We start from the raw sequence: 16971 nt of genomic DNA, 5'->3' as shown, positions 1-16971 counted from the left end.
ATATAGAGGAAGGAAGGGTGGGATTTGCTTGAAAATGTAATGTCTGTAATGTAGATGTCAGCACCTGAGCTCAACTGTCTTGATACTCCTTACAGTCCAAACAGAAAAATGAGGTATGGGAAAGATCAGTCTCATCTGCCAATACACATCTAAAGCCAGGCAAATGAACAGAAGAATTTGGCCTTAAAAGGGCCTGTTTTTATCTAGAGGTTATAAAGGCAGTCTGGGTCATCCCTTTGGATGTGAACACCCACAGCAGAGTAGACATTTTAAAAAAAGCTGGGATGAATCTTACTGTCCAAACAAGTAAAAAGCACTTCCTCTTTACAGTAAATAATCTTAATATTCATTAAATAAATAACGCACAAAAATTTGGCTCTGATGTTGCAGATGATCTGCTAGTCAGCATAGAATTATAGAGGCATAGAATACGCTGAGTTGGAAGGGACCAATCAGGATCATCAAGTCCAAATCCTGCCCATGCACAGAACACCCCAAAAATCACACCATGGGCCTGAGAGAATTGTCCAAATACCTCTTGAACTCTGTCAGGCTTGGTGCTTTGGTCCCCCCCACTTCCCTGGGGAGCCTGTTCCAATACCCAACCACCCTCTGGGTGAAGAATCTTTTCCTGATATCCAACCTAAGCCTCCCCAAGACAACTTCAGGTCATTCCCTTGGGTCAACTGTCACTAGTCACCAGAGTGAAGAGCTCAGTGTCTGCCCCACTGCTTCCCCTTGTGAGTATGCTGTAGACCAGAATGAGGTCTCCCCTTAGTCCTCTTCACGTTGAACAGACTAAGTGACCTCAACCACTCCACAAAAGGCTTCCCCTTCAGACACTTCATCATCCTAGTGACCCTCCTTTGGATGGTTTCTAATAGCTTGATGCCTTTCTTTTATATTGTGATGCCCAAAACTGCACACAGGACTCAAGGTGAGGCTGAAATTTCTTCCTCTCTTAAAAGGTCCAAATTAAGGTGCAGTGGTTTTTAATAGTGTGGTGGGAAATACAGTAGAAAGGTCACGGCTTGTACTTAAGCTGTTCTGTACCAAAGACTGTCTTGCCTGAAGTAAGAGAAATGGAGTATTAAATGATCCTTACTCTGGTATTTGCTCTCAGCTTTTCACAGTCAGAAGTTTAAGGCATTCCTCAGATGAAATTCATATCTGGATCATAGTGTTAAGTAATCAACAATTGAATATTTCTGTATGCTGCTAGATAAAAAGATCTTTTAATGACCTGTTTCTGATTTTTCTCATCTAAAATTGGGCTGTATTTTGAGCCCTAAAAATAGCAGATTTATTACATTTACCTTTTGAACAGAGGCAAAGAAATGTTACCTAATAATTCAGAGATACATACACACTTGTCCTCAGTTATGTGATCATTTTTATCCTTTAATGTAAACTGAAGGAGCAAGGAAATTGCTTATGAAATTAATATGGAAAGACTAGACTGAAAAATACAGCTACAGCCCTGCCTGTGGCTGCGTGCCTGGATGGCCTCAAACCAAGTTGTACTCAGTTCAAACTGAATTACTATAGTGATATCCAAAGCAAAGGTTTAAGCTGTAACGTAGCTCTTGCAGTGGTCCTAAGCTGTTCCAAGGTATATCCAAAGCAAAGGTTTAAGCTGTAACATAGCTCTTGCAGTGGGATTTTGCAACCATGTTGTGCCCAAAGATAATGCTCAGCTTTCTCCTCAGTATGAGTGCAGTAGACAGGCTGGTGTGAAGGCCACCTCTCCACATTCCTACCTGCCTCAGCCAGGGCACTTAACTGATTCTTGTAGTCACTTAGAGGGCTAACAGCAAGATTCAGTTTTACTTTCTCAAATATCCATTAAAGCTGATTTTTTTGGCATCCTTTCTGGTTTTAAAGCTCTATCTTTTAGCATTCATTGTTTGCTTTTCAATGCTAGCAACTTTGGCATGAGCAAGTTCCCTCAGCCTTTGTGATGAAAATTGCGGTAGATGAAAAATACCTTTCTGCAGAGAAACAAGCCTAAGAGTATAAGGGCAAAGTACTCAGCATGAATAATTACATGCATTTTTGAGTGTAAGGCTCAAAGATATAAGTGAGTTGCTTAGTATGTATACCAGCCCTGAGAGAAACTTGAGTCTTTTCCTTGTTGGCAGGTGGCGTTACTCGAATGACAGTCTCTCTGGTGGTGATTATGTTTGAGCTAACTGGAGGCCTGGAGTACATTGTACCTCTTATGGCTGCAGCTGTCACGAGCAAGTGGGTGGCAGATGCCTTTGGGAAAGAAGGGATCTATGAAGCTCACATTCACCTGAATGGCTACCCCTTCCTGGACGTGAAGGACGAGTTCACGCACCGCACGCTGGCCACGGACGTGATGCGGCCAAGGCGGGGCGAGGCGCCTCTCTCCGTGCTGACCCAGGACAGCATGACCGTGGAGGACGTGGAGACCCTGATCAAAGAGACTGACTACAATGGCTTCCCAGTTGTGGTTTCCAAAGACTCAGAGAGACTTATTGGATTTGCACAGAGACGAGAGCTGATCCTTGCAATAAGTAAGTAGAGTGTCAATGTCCGAAAGATTGATTTTGAAAGGAGTTTAGACAAGATAGGAGGTTAACAGTGTTATTCACCTCGAAGAACAGATAAATAAGCATCAAATCTAACTTTCTCTTCAAATCTTTTACTGGTTAGTAGGACATGGAAGCTTTTCTATTGCATCATACCACCTGATAGAATTTTCTGGGATTGACCCTTGTGGGCTTAATTTTGCTGTCACTCAAAAGAGTAAAATAAAATTCTTCTAGAGACAGCAGAGAGAAACTCAACTCACACGCCAGGATTTTTGTCAGAACCAGACCAAATGTCAGTGTAATGATCAGTTTTTTTCCCTCTCCATGGGCTTCCTGAATGGGCTGGGGCAGTCACAAACTTTGGTCACCCAGAGATGAAATAGCCTGTGCTCCTTTCTCTTACTCTGTCTCAGTTTTTCCTCACATGCAGGCTTTTAGTGCTACAGGTGGAAAGTTTTCAGTGCACAATATTTTTTGGTAAAGATGGGTGAATTTTGTCTGGAATCCAGTGGATAGCTGGCTGGTTGCCTGAGAGTCCAAGTTCAGGTCACTAAAGATTTTGACTATTAGGTCCTTTCCTGGTTGATCTGATGACTGAATGGGGATTGAAGAACAAGTAGTATTGGATGAAAGCAAGTTTTTCCAGCTTTTCTGGACCCAGGGCATCCAGAACTGCAGAGGTCTGCAAGGCTGACCCACTGTCTCCTCCCATTTCTGGCAGCCCTGTGGTGTTGAGGGCCAGCTGGGCAGGCAGGCAAGATGCCATCTGGGCATGGTTGCCTTGTACTTTGCAGGGGAGTGGAATGTCTGGTATATCCAAACTTCCTTGACTTGGAATTATTCTTCTCTGCATGTTTTTGTTTCATCTCTGTTGTTCAGGCACCTTAAAAAAGCTGTTGTCTCTGATGGAAATTCACATATTTTTCAAACAAGCAAATTAATAAATGGAAAATTTGGGTTACTTTGAAGGTCACTTTCCAGCTCAGTTCCCACAAAGCTAAAACAAAAATTGAAGTCTTTAAAGCACATGTTTTAGATGTATTTAGCCTACCCTGGGTCTGTCTTTCATACTGCCCATGCCATGTTATGGCTTTAACACTTGGTGCCTTCCTAAGTTAATAGTCTTTTGCACCTCCTTTTCAGGAAGGTATGTCAGTGGGAAAATTGCATGGACTGAAGATGAAGAGCCCTCACTTTAAAATCAGAAAGATCAGAGGCTGCTTTATGTCAGTCAAAGAACTTTGAGGAACTGAGTCTTTAGTTTCAGGTCATAAATGGCAGTGTGGCTGAATGGTCTTGCCAGAAGATGTGAGAAAATGTCAGACTATGAACTGACAACAAAGAAATCAGTTAAAATTAAGCTCAGTAAACATTTAGATCAAAATGCTTTCCTGTTCAAAAATTGTTTGACATCTGCATCTTTCAGAGGAAAAATGCAGTTTTCTGATCAGTTCTAATTAAGAGCATCTTTTTAAGAGAGAAATATCACACAAGGTGAAGCATCTCTGATTCACCTGTTCAGGTTCACCTGCTCAGCCTGACAGAGATACTGGAGTTACATCTCAGAACAGCATAAGCCCCATCTGTGCAGCCCTTCAGCCAGGGAATGAGGTCTTACCAAAAGCAGAGTCAGGCTCACTCCAGTATCTTTTCTTTCATCAGTATCTCTTTTTTCATGGCATTGTACCCTGCAGAATGCCTCCTCAATTTGAACAAGCTCTGGCACCTCTACGAAGGAACACTTTGCACTCCATAGAGACATGGTTTCAATCAAGAATTTCAGTTTCTTTTTCAGGCCCAATTAATTGTGCATCAGTAGTATGGTGGTCCAGGGAATACTCTGGGGAAATACTCCAATTCCCTCACACATCTGCCTTCTTGGATGAAGGCAATAGCTGCTGAGTCTTGCATCAAATACCCATTCCCACAAAGCTATCTGCCTCATGATTTACCCCTAGATAATTTCTTTCCTACTGAGGGGAGCATGCTTTATAAATGCATCAAATACCTGTAAAGTGAATGGCAATGACATTTCCAATTGCTTAACAGCATCCTCAGGAGGATTGGGTCCTTCCATTGATCCTTGTTGAGTAGGTGGGCAGGTGGGGTGGCAGAGTCACCCTCTGGGAAGAGGTGTCTACATTTTAGATGACACCTACTTTCCAGTCTTACAGAAGGAGGGTTTTGACACTGTAAAGCTTTTCTTAAATTTGGCCAGCTCCAGAGGCACCATGCAAAAGGCAGAGCCTTGGACAATAGCCAGGTGGCCTGTACAATATGCTTTTCCCAGTGTGAAGTTGAGAGATCAACATAGTTGATATAGACTGTGAAATGTGAACCCCTGAATATGAGAGGCTGTTTCACATTTGGGATAATTAATTCACTCTCTAGCTATGACAAGAGCCTGCATAGATTGCTCTGTAAAACCAGACATTGTCATCCATTTGCTTTTCTCTTTCTGTTAATCTGTATCTGTTTTTCTTACCCACTGACTGCAAAAATGATCTGCTCTTCTGTTTTACCTTTACTCCCACTCCCCCATCCAGTGTGACTGCATACAAAATCCACCATTTTTCTGATGCCACTGAATTTACTCCATAGTACTACATCATTCAAATTTCTCTAGAGAGGTGTTTGACATGGAAGAGTGAAATCATGGCTTTGGCTAATCGCTGCTGTTCAGGGTCACTGCTGCCTTGGGAACAGCAATGTGGTAACCAAAATGCTTGGCCCTATTTCTTAGGGTGCAGCTTTGGGAAGGAAATACCTAGCTGTCAAAGGTTTTTATCAAAGGGTGGGAGTTACCTTCAGTTTGATTAATGTTACCTCTTAGCACAGATCATATATCAAAGAACTATGCAGGCATATTCACACTTGAAATTGGATGTATGAATTGAAACAAGCTGAGACAAAACTAACATCATTCCTGTAAATTGCAATAGGGCTTGTAATATGTGGGGTGAGAAGGTTGAGAATCACATACTGTACTGATGTTAGGTTTGAGCCACCACTGCTCCAGTTCCAGAAATATTACAAGACAATGATCATTAAATGTAAAAAAAAAATTGCAGCTGAAACATGTTGGAAACCATCACTGTCTACATTACAAGTCACAGGAGCAGGTTTCTCACTCTGATTGATGACAGAGAGTTCCAAGAATATTTACATATGCTTGGAGTATGAGTTAAAGAGCAGAAGCAACCTATGTTAATTGAAAGTAATAACTATTTCCAAGGATTTATTAAAAAAATAAAAAGTTAAACCCTCAGAGCCAAACACATGATGTGCTTATTCTGGGAGTGAAAAGTTGGAAATCTGTCTCATATAATGTTTATACCCTGTAGTGTTGAGTAGAGATGAGGTAAACACTACAAAGAAAATAAAGTACCCCAATGGTAAGTCTTGGGCATGCTTTAAGTAGAAGGCTTATGCTGATCATGCAAACTCCAGATGTAGCAATGTACACTTCATAGTTTGATCCAAGTATTACTGATATCTTTTGAACTTCTGAAAATGGTCACACATGTGCTGTTTACTGCTATATTTTCCCTCCCTTTACTATTTTCCTTTAAGTAGGAAGCTAATTTATTTTTCCTTTTAAAAATCTAGCTTTGCAAACTGTATAAGGCATAAAGTGTAAGCCCACAAAGTTTACCCTGCATGCCAGTGAGGTGTGCTGTTCTAGAAAAACACCCACACCACCCCTGGATCCCTGGAATGTGAATTTGTCTTTCCCCAGCTTTGTGTTCATAAATCCATTCACCATGTCCACATTTTCCCAAATCCACTGAAAAGTTTTGCTCCAAGCCAGCTGGGATCTTGCACAGCTGTTGACTCCTCTCCTTCAGACATGTAATAAAGTTTCTGTTGTGATTCTCACAATGGAGGAAATTACATACAGTGATTTGAATTTGACAGAAATTGGATTAGTGAAGTTTGTGAATGCAATGAGCTGCATATTTATTCAGAAAAGCATCATCCCAACCAAGGAAAAAGATGTGCCTATAAAAATGCCACATTTGCTTTGAGGAAGCAATGGCTCAAAGAAATTCAAGATTACTCAGTGACCCAAATTTCTGGGGCTTCAGTACATTAATGACAAAATCAAACCTTGCTTTTCCAAAGGAGGGATTCTTTTTTATTACCAAGCTTAATCAACTATCTGCACCAATTTTTGTGTTGTACAGAGAACGCGCGACAGCGTCAGGATGGGGTGGTGAGCAACTCCATCGTGTACTTCACTGAGGACCCCCCAGAAGTGCCACCCAACAGTCCCCACCCGCTGAAACTGCGGAGAATTCTCAACCTGAGCCCTTTCACTGTCACTGACCACACCCCCATGGAAACTGTGGTGGATATCTTCAGAAAGCTTGGGCTCCGCCAGTGCCTGGTGACCCGCAGTGGGTGAGTAGCTGACAGCCAAGTGAACATTTTTATTTTGTCTTATTTTGTGAATGGGTGAATAAGGGAACCTCACCCATGTCTCCCCAGGGCAGCAAAAGAAGTCAGACTCAGAACCAAAATGGTGCTTGCAGGGTGTTATATTTCATTCTGCTCTCCCAAGTCTTAGTGTATTCTCATTTAGATAAGGAAAAATAAATACAAAATAAACTGTTCTGACTTCCACTATCATTCAGTTTTCAGCAGAGGCAGATCTGGCAAGCAGTATTGTTTGCAAAGAACATGCCTGTTTTGAGACATCCAGCTAGATTAGGTGTTTGTGAAAATTGTGATAAAGATCTCACTGGAGAAAAATTACTCCATTCAACTTTCTTTTTTGGATAATGGAAAGGTATATAAACCAAAGGCCCTCAAATAACATCTGAAGGAGTTGGGCAGATATGAAATTAGGGGAGTAAAAAGCTGCGCCGTGTGGACAAGACATAACATCCCATAGTTCCAATGGAATTTGAGATATTTGGGCATCGTGGCTCATCCCAGGATCTAGTGGTAGCAGGATAGCCAAGCCACAGCCATCACTTCCAAATGTGGAAGACTAAAATTTATTCTTCTGTTAGAGAGTCTTTTTGTTATTCAAAAATATTGCATGTCAGTTGTTACTGTCAATGCAGTATCCTCAGCATTAAGAAAATAAGAATCATTATTGGGACACAGATAAAGGTTATGATTTTAGGTGCCTGGATTCAGAAATTCATATCTGGAGTTTTACAAGTTATGTGAAATGAAAAGTGGAAAAACTATTAACAATGACATAACTTCAATATTCAGTGCCTAATGGTCTTCAAGGACTGGAAGTAAAAAGCCCTTGAATACTGAAGGTTATGAATTTTTTTGACTCTTGGGGCCAGACATCCCATAGGCCTCATCTTTCTTGACAGATATAATTCATTTAGGTTCACATAAATGAGAAATTATCATTTAAATTTGAAAGAATTATGCTGTCAGGCAGTGAGAGTTTCAGAAACCCTGTGCTTTAGCTTACTTTGTGTACTACCAAGCACTGATACCTTGGGTTTGACTGCTGGTCCTTAGAGCTTGAGCCTAAAGAAACTTATTATTTTGTTGTACCAAGTATTAGTTGTTGTAGCTCCTCACTCAGTCGTGTTCCCAACAACAAGAGGTAATAAGCCAAAGTATTTCACTTAATTAAGGTGGCTGGAGTAGTAGAAATATATGAGGTGAGAATACTTTTATAAAAAGGTAATAATTGAGGAATACATGAGATGGACAGTAATATATGGAAGCACTCACAAAATGTCCCTGCAGCTGAACAGGGAAAAAACCTGGATGATGTATGAGATTGTTGACCTTTCATTTCCTTTTCTCCTGTAGGAGGCTGCTGGGTATCATAACTAAAAAGGATGTATTAAGACATATGGCTCAAATGGCAAACCAGGACCCTGAATCTATCATGTTTAACTAGACTGGTAAAGAAGAAGAAAGTAACCCCACAGGAATCCCTTCTAGATTAACACGAAGGCTGTGTTTGCTGTTTCATCTTGCTTAAAGAGAAAAAGGTAACGTATATGAGGAATGGCCTGATATGCCTCTGACAGAGGGAGTGGATGCAGGACAGCACTTATTTAATGAGGGAGGCAGTTTAGAAGCTCTGAGCAGCTGCAGACATCAAGCTGTGTTTCCTTAATGAGGTTCCCAAGAGCTCAATTGGAGCACTGGTGGGTGTAAGTGATGCTGGGCTTAGGGAGAAAGAGCCACGGGCACCACTGGGAGGCATCAAGGTCACAGTAACTCCTGAGGCAGGTGTGAAGAGCAGCAGACACTGTTCTTGTACAAGCTGCTAAGAGATAGAAAGGTTTGTGTTCCAAGCCATTGAGTGTAGATGAGTAATGTCAGTTGCTTTTGTTACTGGAATCATGGCTATTTGTTTGCTACTGAGTTATACCATTTTCATGACAGACAAAAATTGTCATATTTTTAAATGAAAGACTTTGTCATCTTCATTTATTTTGTAAATGTTTAATGAATCAAGACTGGAGTTAAGTCTTAAGAAAAGAGTAAGATTATGCCTCAAATCACTTTAAAATGTAGTGTCCCTTGCTCCCTGCTTTAGTCTTTTGAATTTTATACTGCTTAGCATTTCTGTCAACCAGCTTTCCCTTATAAATGTTGAAATGGGATTTATCTGTAAGAATTTATTATCTCTCTATGCAATTTTGCATACAAGTACTGTAAAATTTAGTATTTTGTGGTTTGCTGTGGTAACTGGAAAAAACATAGAAGCCCATAAAATAGTTTTCAAAAGCACTAAAAGGACAGTGGTATCTGTCTCTCATCAGTGTTAGTGACAAGAGATTGAATCCCTCACTGTCTTCCCTTATGTACATCACAATTTTTCACAAATGAATGACATTCTGTATTGATTCTTGGTTGCCCACTTAGGTCCTTTTTGTCATTGCTTGTTCTTGGCAATTGTCTGTATTTGCCAAGAGATGGCTGAATTTAATTTAACAGTCATAGACACTTATTCTGTAAGAGATCTATTTTTTATGCACTCATCAGTCATAGGGCTGTGGAATTCCTCTCCACAGCACTGTGACTGGATAAGATCAGAGGGACTGAGAATGCAAATGATCATAGGAAAGCTTTAAGTATTTATCTGTTTGCACCAAGAACACAAGATTTACCAGACTCTGGTAGAGACCTCTAAGTCACTCAGGTAAAAGTGTTAAATTTTCCTAAACCCTTGTTCTGGTCCTCTGTGAGATAAAGAGGGTCAACCCTTTAGTCAGTACTGCTATCAGTAACAGAATACCAAATTGTGTTTTCTGTAACACATAATTCACACTGCCCTTGCTTTATAGATGCAAACTTAAAGACTGGAGAAAGGTTGTGCTCTGAATCCCCTTCAGACCTCCTGGTCCCTTCATTTAGGCATCTAAGACCTCTGTTATTTTTGTTCAAATACACCCAGGTAACTGGTGGTGTTTGGATGCTCCTCATGGACAGAGATGACCTTCCATGCCAGAACAGCCTGTTGCTCCCTCCAGCCCAAACCCAGACTATTGATCTAACATGTGGGCAATGTGCATGATTATTGTGTCCCTGAACTGAGACAGCTGCTCAGGTGCACCCTGAGTTAGATGCTGAAGTTCCATGTCACAAATTCCTCCCCTTATCTCCATTGACCCTGCTTCCTTCTGGCCTGTGTCCTACTGCATTCATACAGAGTATGGCCTGAATTGCTGAAGTAAAAGAAACGGAAGCAGAGGGATAATTTTAATCTGTTAAGTACTCCACCTAACAATGGTGTTTGCAACAGACTGACATAAAGATATGTAGCTCTGGCCAAAGCCCGTAAATATTTCAGTGTATACTTTTTGTTAACTGAACAGCTGCAGTACAATGTATTATTACAGGGATAATATTAACACCATGTAAACTATAGGACTGAGCAACCCCTTTCCTCTGAAAATAGGAAATAGAACATAATGTGATTATTTCTTACATTTTTCTGTGAAGCTGTCAGCAGCCAAACTCATAAAAAACCAACCAAGTCAATAACAATGCTCATAAACTCTAGATTCCCTCATTTGAACAGAGAAGCCATCATAAAATCAGTTCATTCCCACAACTGAATCCAAATGGGGCTTTATACAATTGTCAGTCTCTACCCATAACTTCTAGAATCTAAGGCATGTAGACTAAGCTAAAAAGGCTGACTTTTGAGAGCAATCTCATTCTTGGTTCTACTTTCCATGTTTGCTAACAGCAACCAATACAGTGTATCAGCACTGAAAAACATTATAATTTTATAAGAAAAAGACATGGACTTGCCTAACTGTTAATCTGGCTGTGAATACAAATTCACATATGTATTGACTTGTTTTACCAGGTTAAACTCAATCTGTGATTATGCATTGGCATGGGCTAGTGTGGTTAATTCCATTAATACCCAGAGGCCTGGTTTGCTGAAACCAAGTCACCCCTGTGATAGCTTGTTGCCTTGCCTTATTAGACTACTTAGGAGGAGCCCTCAGGGCTTAAAAACAAGATCCAAAAAACCAACATGGTGATTTGTAGCAAGCATCAGCAGGAGGAATTGAGATTTATGGAGTTGTTGTGAATGCAGTTTGACCCTGGACTACCACCCAAGTAAAAGGCAGGTAAATGGGTGTACAGCTCTCTTCTGTCAAACACATTCCTCTCTAGATGGAAAGCTTTAAATACCTAAGGGGTCAAGGGAAAAACCTTTGGACATGTAACCATGCTGCTCTTTGTTCCAGTGTCTGTTCAAAAGATGTTAAACCAGAGCAGGGGCTGCTATCTGGCTGTCCAGGAATGGCACACTCATGGCCAACTTCAGCTGCTTAGTGTTATCTTCAAGGCTGAGGCTGATGCTAGAATGACATGGAGGGCTTTGAGACACGACAGACTTTGCTAATTAGAAAACTTCCTCCATGCTACAGCCTTTATTGCTCTTCACACTGGTGTCTGAAAGGGAACACTCTTAATATAAATTAATAACATGCTTATCTCAAAAAATGCAGTTATGATGTAATGATTTTTTTCCCCATAACAAGCCCATTATCAGGCACTGTTTTCCATTTGTGTTCCAAAATTTGTTTCAGAAGGTACTGAATAGACTCCAAGAGGCACAGATCTCAGCCCTATTTGTTTGAATTTGTAGAGCTCAAGGTAGTCACATAGTGTTATCAATCTGAATTACATGAGTATTTTAGTATATACTGCTGAAGTATGCAACCTCAGTTCAGTCCTTCAAGCAGCTGGCCTTCAAAAATGCCCAACTAAACCAAGCAGGGGAATAAAAATCTTTGAATGATGGAGGTTCAGTATTGTACCTTTGTTTTGCATGAACTGTGTTAAGTTACATTCAGCTTCTGATGTGTACTTGAAGCAATCTGTACCGGAAAGTTTAATAATACAGTACAGAAATGGATGACATTAGAAAGACCCTTTGGCTGTCCCAGTGACATTAATTATTAATTCTTATGCGTTGAAGAAGCAGAAAAAGAATGTTTAAGGATTTCATAAGACTCATTGATTCCGTGTTTGAATGACACTATATTTATTACTATAGTTTTGCTTTGGCTCTGTTTGTTGTTTTGGGTTTTTTTTAATTGTAGAAAACAGTGTATCTGTTGCACCTTATAAAAAACAATGTTTGGACTCTATTTTTTAAATAAAACTGACTTACAGTACTGGAAACATTTCTTGGCTATCTTATTAATTAGAAAATAATTTAACTTAATGTCTCTATGATTCTTATGTTTCCTTTTCTTACTTTTAGGGATAACTCAAGCCTGAGTTCTAGAGATCTGGGATATACAATTAAATTATAGGTTAAGTGATATTAAGAAGGAAGTTAGTAAAGTTCATGCAGTGGACGTCAGAGAATCAGTCTTGACAGCTGGCTATTTTATTTTCAGAGAAAAATGTTTTTTCTTCAGCATCAGAAATACCTTAGAAATTTAAAAAGAGAAGAAAAACCATTTATCTAACCAGGTTGTTCTGTCTAAAATGATCATGAAACTTTAAAAGTAGATGTTGCAAAGCCCCTATGATACATTTTTGTATACATTTTTCCATTGCACTTTAATTCAAAGCTAAGATCAAAGACTGAAAATGACAGGTTCAATCATCCCCATTTAATTGGATGAAACATATGGTAAATCTCTGCCAGAAACTAAATTCTAGGTAGTAGCAAAGAATATGGACTTGATCCTGATCAACACTAACTAAGGTGAACATGCCAGCAATATCCTAGCTCAAATTAAATGACTCATTTCAGAAGCTGGTTTTGGCAGTCCCAAATGGCCTTCAACTCATTTCATGGATTGCTGTGCCCCTAACACAACCCAAAACACACACCATAACCCAGGAGTCATCAGGCATGCAGCAACTTCAATAAATTGTAATAATTCCTGCAGTTTGTATCTGGTCATGGGGTTCTGAACTTTAGACCTACCTGTCATCACTTGTGGTGGTGCAGCTGGGAGATGGAACAGAAAATGTTCAGAGCATTCAGCACTGCTGTGATGCAGCTGTGCTCCACACACCCTGGCCTGCCCTCCAAATCCAAACCAAGCAGCCTGTTATCATCCATGTGCCTTCTTGCTCCTTCAGGGGAGGCTCTTCCTCCACATCTATTTCCTACAAGCTGTTCCTCCACATCTATTTCCTACAAGCTGTATTATTCCCTTGTGCTGTTCTGCTCCTCTGCTCCAAATGTGATCTTGCTTGTAGCTCCTCACTGCTGTGGTGCCCCACTATGCCCAATCTCACAGACACCATATCCCAAATAAGAAAGGTGCATCTCCAGTGGAGGGCCTCTACTTGTGGCAGAGAGGATTTTGCACTGCTGCTCCCTGGAGGACACAGCAAACACAGTGTTGCTGGAATGCTGCACAGAGTTTTTTGATTTGTTTTTTTGCTTGCTATCTCTTAGGATCTACTTATTGAGTTGTCTCTGCCCGAATTAAGGTGCAAACAGTAAATGTCAAGTAGAAAGAGACAGAAGAGAACAGGGGAAAAGAGAAAGAGAGTGTGAGAGAGAGACTAAGCAAAGATATCACCACCACATGGAATCCTGTGATGTCCTGCTGGATCTTCTTCATCCCTGCCTGCTTGCTGGTGGGGGTTCCTGTGTTCTTGTGGAGGTACCACTTTTCCACAGTCCAAGTCCTTGTTATCCATCAGGCATGGGTGCTGTTCCCACCCGGCATGGGATGGCACTTGTGTAAGATACTTCCTTTCTCACAGTTTGCCTTGGTGGGAGCTTTTGTCTAGAAAGTTACCTAGATCTGCCTCACCAGGCCTGGCACCTTCCTGTTGTTGCTGTCAGTGCTTTTCCCACAGTTTGCACAGCGGAATTTTGTCCGGTGTGTTAATTCCAAACTTTCACCTCTGGTTAGGTCTGGTATTACTGCCTTCCTTTTTGCCATCTGTGCTTAGTCTAAGGTCCTGTTGTGGTGGCTTCCCTTGTAGGAACTTTCTTGTTTGACGGTGTTTGAGACTGTTCATTGTGCTTCTTGAAGTCCTCACACTATCTTAATGCAATATCAAAAAAATGAACTGCTGAGAAAAATAGCTGCTGCATTTTACAGGTCAATCTAGTATGTTCACCATCTCAACCAGTAACTGGTGACTTCCCAGTGAGATCAGTCTGGGGCAGGGATGTGACTGTGAGAGCTGTATCCTAAAGCAGTTATGGGCTCTTAGGCAGAATGAGACAGGAACTGCTGACCTGTAGCTGCAGCATTTGGTTAACTCTCCATCCGTCCTTTAATCTTATTGTATTCTGAGTATAAATAATATTCTTGGCTTAAGCACATTATAAACACTGTTTTAGCACAGTTAATGATTTCAACCCTTGTTATCTTTCAGAATTATCTTGTATAATCAGGATTAAAATAATCTGAGTGTTCCTACTGGCTTTGCCCAGCCACAGCAGGTAACTGGTTAGGAAGACATAACCATATGTAGCAGCCAACCTGGGGAGAGTCAGCATTTGGCACTTCAGCTGTGTTTCATTTGAGAAATGATTGTGCAGCCTGAACAATCAGTGCACAACTCTCTGTGGGGATTTGCAAAGCCTGATTATTTGTTCCTGGCTTGAACAGCATTTAGAACAAGGTTTGTGGCCAGCTGATGTTACATACCCTTCAGATTAACCAGTCTTTCTTAATCCACAAAGATTCAGTAAAGGGCACTGAATAAAATGTGCAGATTGCTTAGGAAACTAGACAATCTAGTACAGATTATATATAATCTAGACAAACTAGACAAAACTAGTATATTACCTAGGAAGAGCTGCTTTATTGTCTCAAAGTTATGTGAACAGAGGCATCCCACTTCCAGGAGAACCATACCATACACTGGCTGGTCTCACTACTAGGAAGAAGTACTACCTAAAATATTAAATAATATCTGTTTGTATTGACTGCAACCAATACTATTATTTTTCTCTCCTAATGCATTTTAAAAGACATTTTTTTCCTTGAAATAAGCTTTCTGTTTCTACAGTTGCTAGTGAGAGCTGGACTGTGGCCATGCACAATTTGATGTGGAGTGCTGCAGGAGTGGAGCATGAAATGCTAGTTGAGCATTTCTCCTTTGATAAATGCAGTAAAAAGGAGTGGGTGCCATAATTGTGGCATGCAAAAGGACCATTCTAAATAATTAAAAAGTCAGATGAACTGTAGTTCTCTGCTTCTAAAGATGCCCAACAGGTAAGATTGAAAGGTTGTGAAGCCTTATGATTAGAAAATTTCCAAAGTTGCAATTTGCCTAAAGACAAATTTTACTTACCTAACTCTCAGATTATGTGACCATTAGAATCCAAAATTTCTGAATGATGTACAGGGGGCAACCAGACCCTTGAAGTCCCCAAGCCTGGGAAGAGAGAGAGACACCTAAGCTCTGCTGTGGTTCACAGATGAGGCAGAAGATACAAACTCTACCAAAGGCTCCAAAATGACCCTGGTCAGCAGTGAAGATTCAGGAAAGAAACACAAAATGTGCCATCACCAGCCCTCCCCTTTTTCACAGAAACCTCATGGCTAAAGACTCTTTGTTAGGTGCATGCAATCCAGGTCTTGTAGGTGTTGATTTAAGTGCAGCTCACTAAGTTACCATAGTGCAGCTCCTTCCTTGCCTACTTCTGCTCTGGTGGGCCTTCTGCCAAGCCAGAAGGAGCATTTTCCTAAAAGGGACATTTGTAGACCTAAAGATAACTCAGCTAGCAATTCTAATCACATTGAGATGCAGAATCTGTATCTAAATTGTTATAGGAAACTTAGGCTTCTGCTGATACTCCCATTTTTCAGATATTGGGATGTTCATCACAATTTTAGGCCTTGCAGTAGACTGAGCATAATATTTTGCTTCATCTAATTGAAGTTAAAATCTAACAGCTATATGTCACTGGCCAGAGTATTTAAACATGCAGTCACTGCTTGAGATCAATTATCATTTAGATTATTGTACTAATTCTTGATTTTTAATTTCTGTGCGACATCTGATCACCTGCTTAATAATAATATTTTTTTATTTATCCAATTAATTAATTCCAATGGTACAATAATTAGAGGTACAATAAAGCTATAGATAGTCTGCCTGAAGATTTTCCACATGCTAGATAATTAACATTGATGCTGAATTATGTTTTGGCCCTGTCTCTAACCTTTAAGGAATGCTACTACAAAGCACTAGTCACAGGAACAGAAGGAATAAATCATAAGCTCCTCTGCACTTCTTCTTCACCCACAGTATGTGCCTGTGGGAACATAGATGAAACCATTCCTTTTCTCTCTGTCAGGCCAGGTTTAGGCAATAGAAATCCCTGCTCATTTGATGACTACAACAACTCCTGCTTAGTAAAGCTCTCCATGTCAGGCTGCTTCCTTCCAGATAAACAGCCACCATTCCAAGAGTACCAGTTTTCCTTCTGTGTAAGGATAACCAGGTAAGGAAGGTAACTAACACCTCCATCCCCTCCTCCTTTTCTCACTTTGCTGTTTTTCTCCTCATTCAGTCCCAACCATCCAGTCCCAACCCACTGTGCCTCTTTGCTGCAGCTTTTCCTTAATAACTGAAGAACCCCCAAACAAATCAACACATCTGCTCTTTCTGTTCACTTGGGACTTCTGCACAGAATGCAAATATGCCAGCAACAAAGTCAGTAGCTAAGCTACAGTCTAGCTACCAGCATTACTTTCACCAAATAAATATTCAGTGTTCACACATTGTAAATGACAAACCATTGAGGGACTAGAACCAGGGGCCAGCTCAATCATCTGATGGCCTGGTACATACAGACCACAGAAACATACACTGCCTTATTTGCTCTTTTTCTGGCTTCATGTTAGAATTCTGCCTTCTTGCTGTTCAAGCTTGAACAAAATACAGGACAGGAGGAGTTCCTTTTGCCAAGATCCCTTTTTTTCCTCAGAATAATGCTCCATTCATGAAA

At 40.5% G+C, this 16971-nt stretch overlaps 1 protein-coding gene across 1 annotated transcript in view; it reads left to right on the top strand.

Moving 5' to 3' along the window:
* Positions 1–12208, top strand: part of CLCN4 (chloride voltage-gated channel 4) — a 40813-nt gene extending 28605 nt beyond the window's left edge. Inside the window, exons 10-12 of the mRNA XM_005425167.2 lie at positions 2142–2540; positions 6746–6962; positions 8352–12208. Of these exons, the coding sequence (XP_005425224.1) occupies positions 2142–2540; positions 6746–6962; positions 8352–8442 (707 nt within the window). The 3' untranslated portion in view covers positions 8443–12208. The remainder of the gene's footprint in view (positions 1–2141; positions 2541–6745; positions 6963–8351) is intronic.
* Positions 12209–16971: the final 4763 nt, after the last annotated feature.

The sequence above is a fragment of the Geospiza fortis genome, unplaced genomic scaffold (assembly GCF_000277835.1).
Source record: "Geospiza fortis unplaced genomic scaffold, GeoFor_1.0 scaffold50, whole genome shotgun sequence".
In the NCBI taxonomy this organism is placed as follows: domain Eukaryota; kingdom Metazoa; phylum Chordata; class Aves; order Passeriformes; family Thraupidae; genus Geospiza; species Geospiza fortis.
This window is presented reverse-complemented; position numbering and strand designations above follow the sequence as displayed.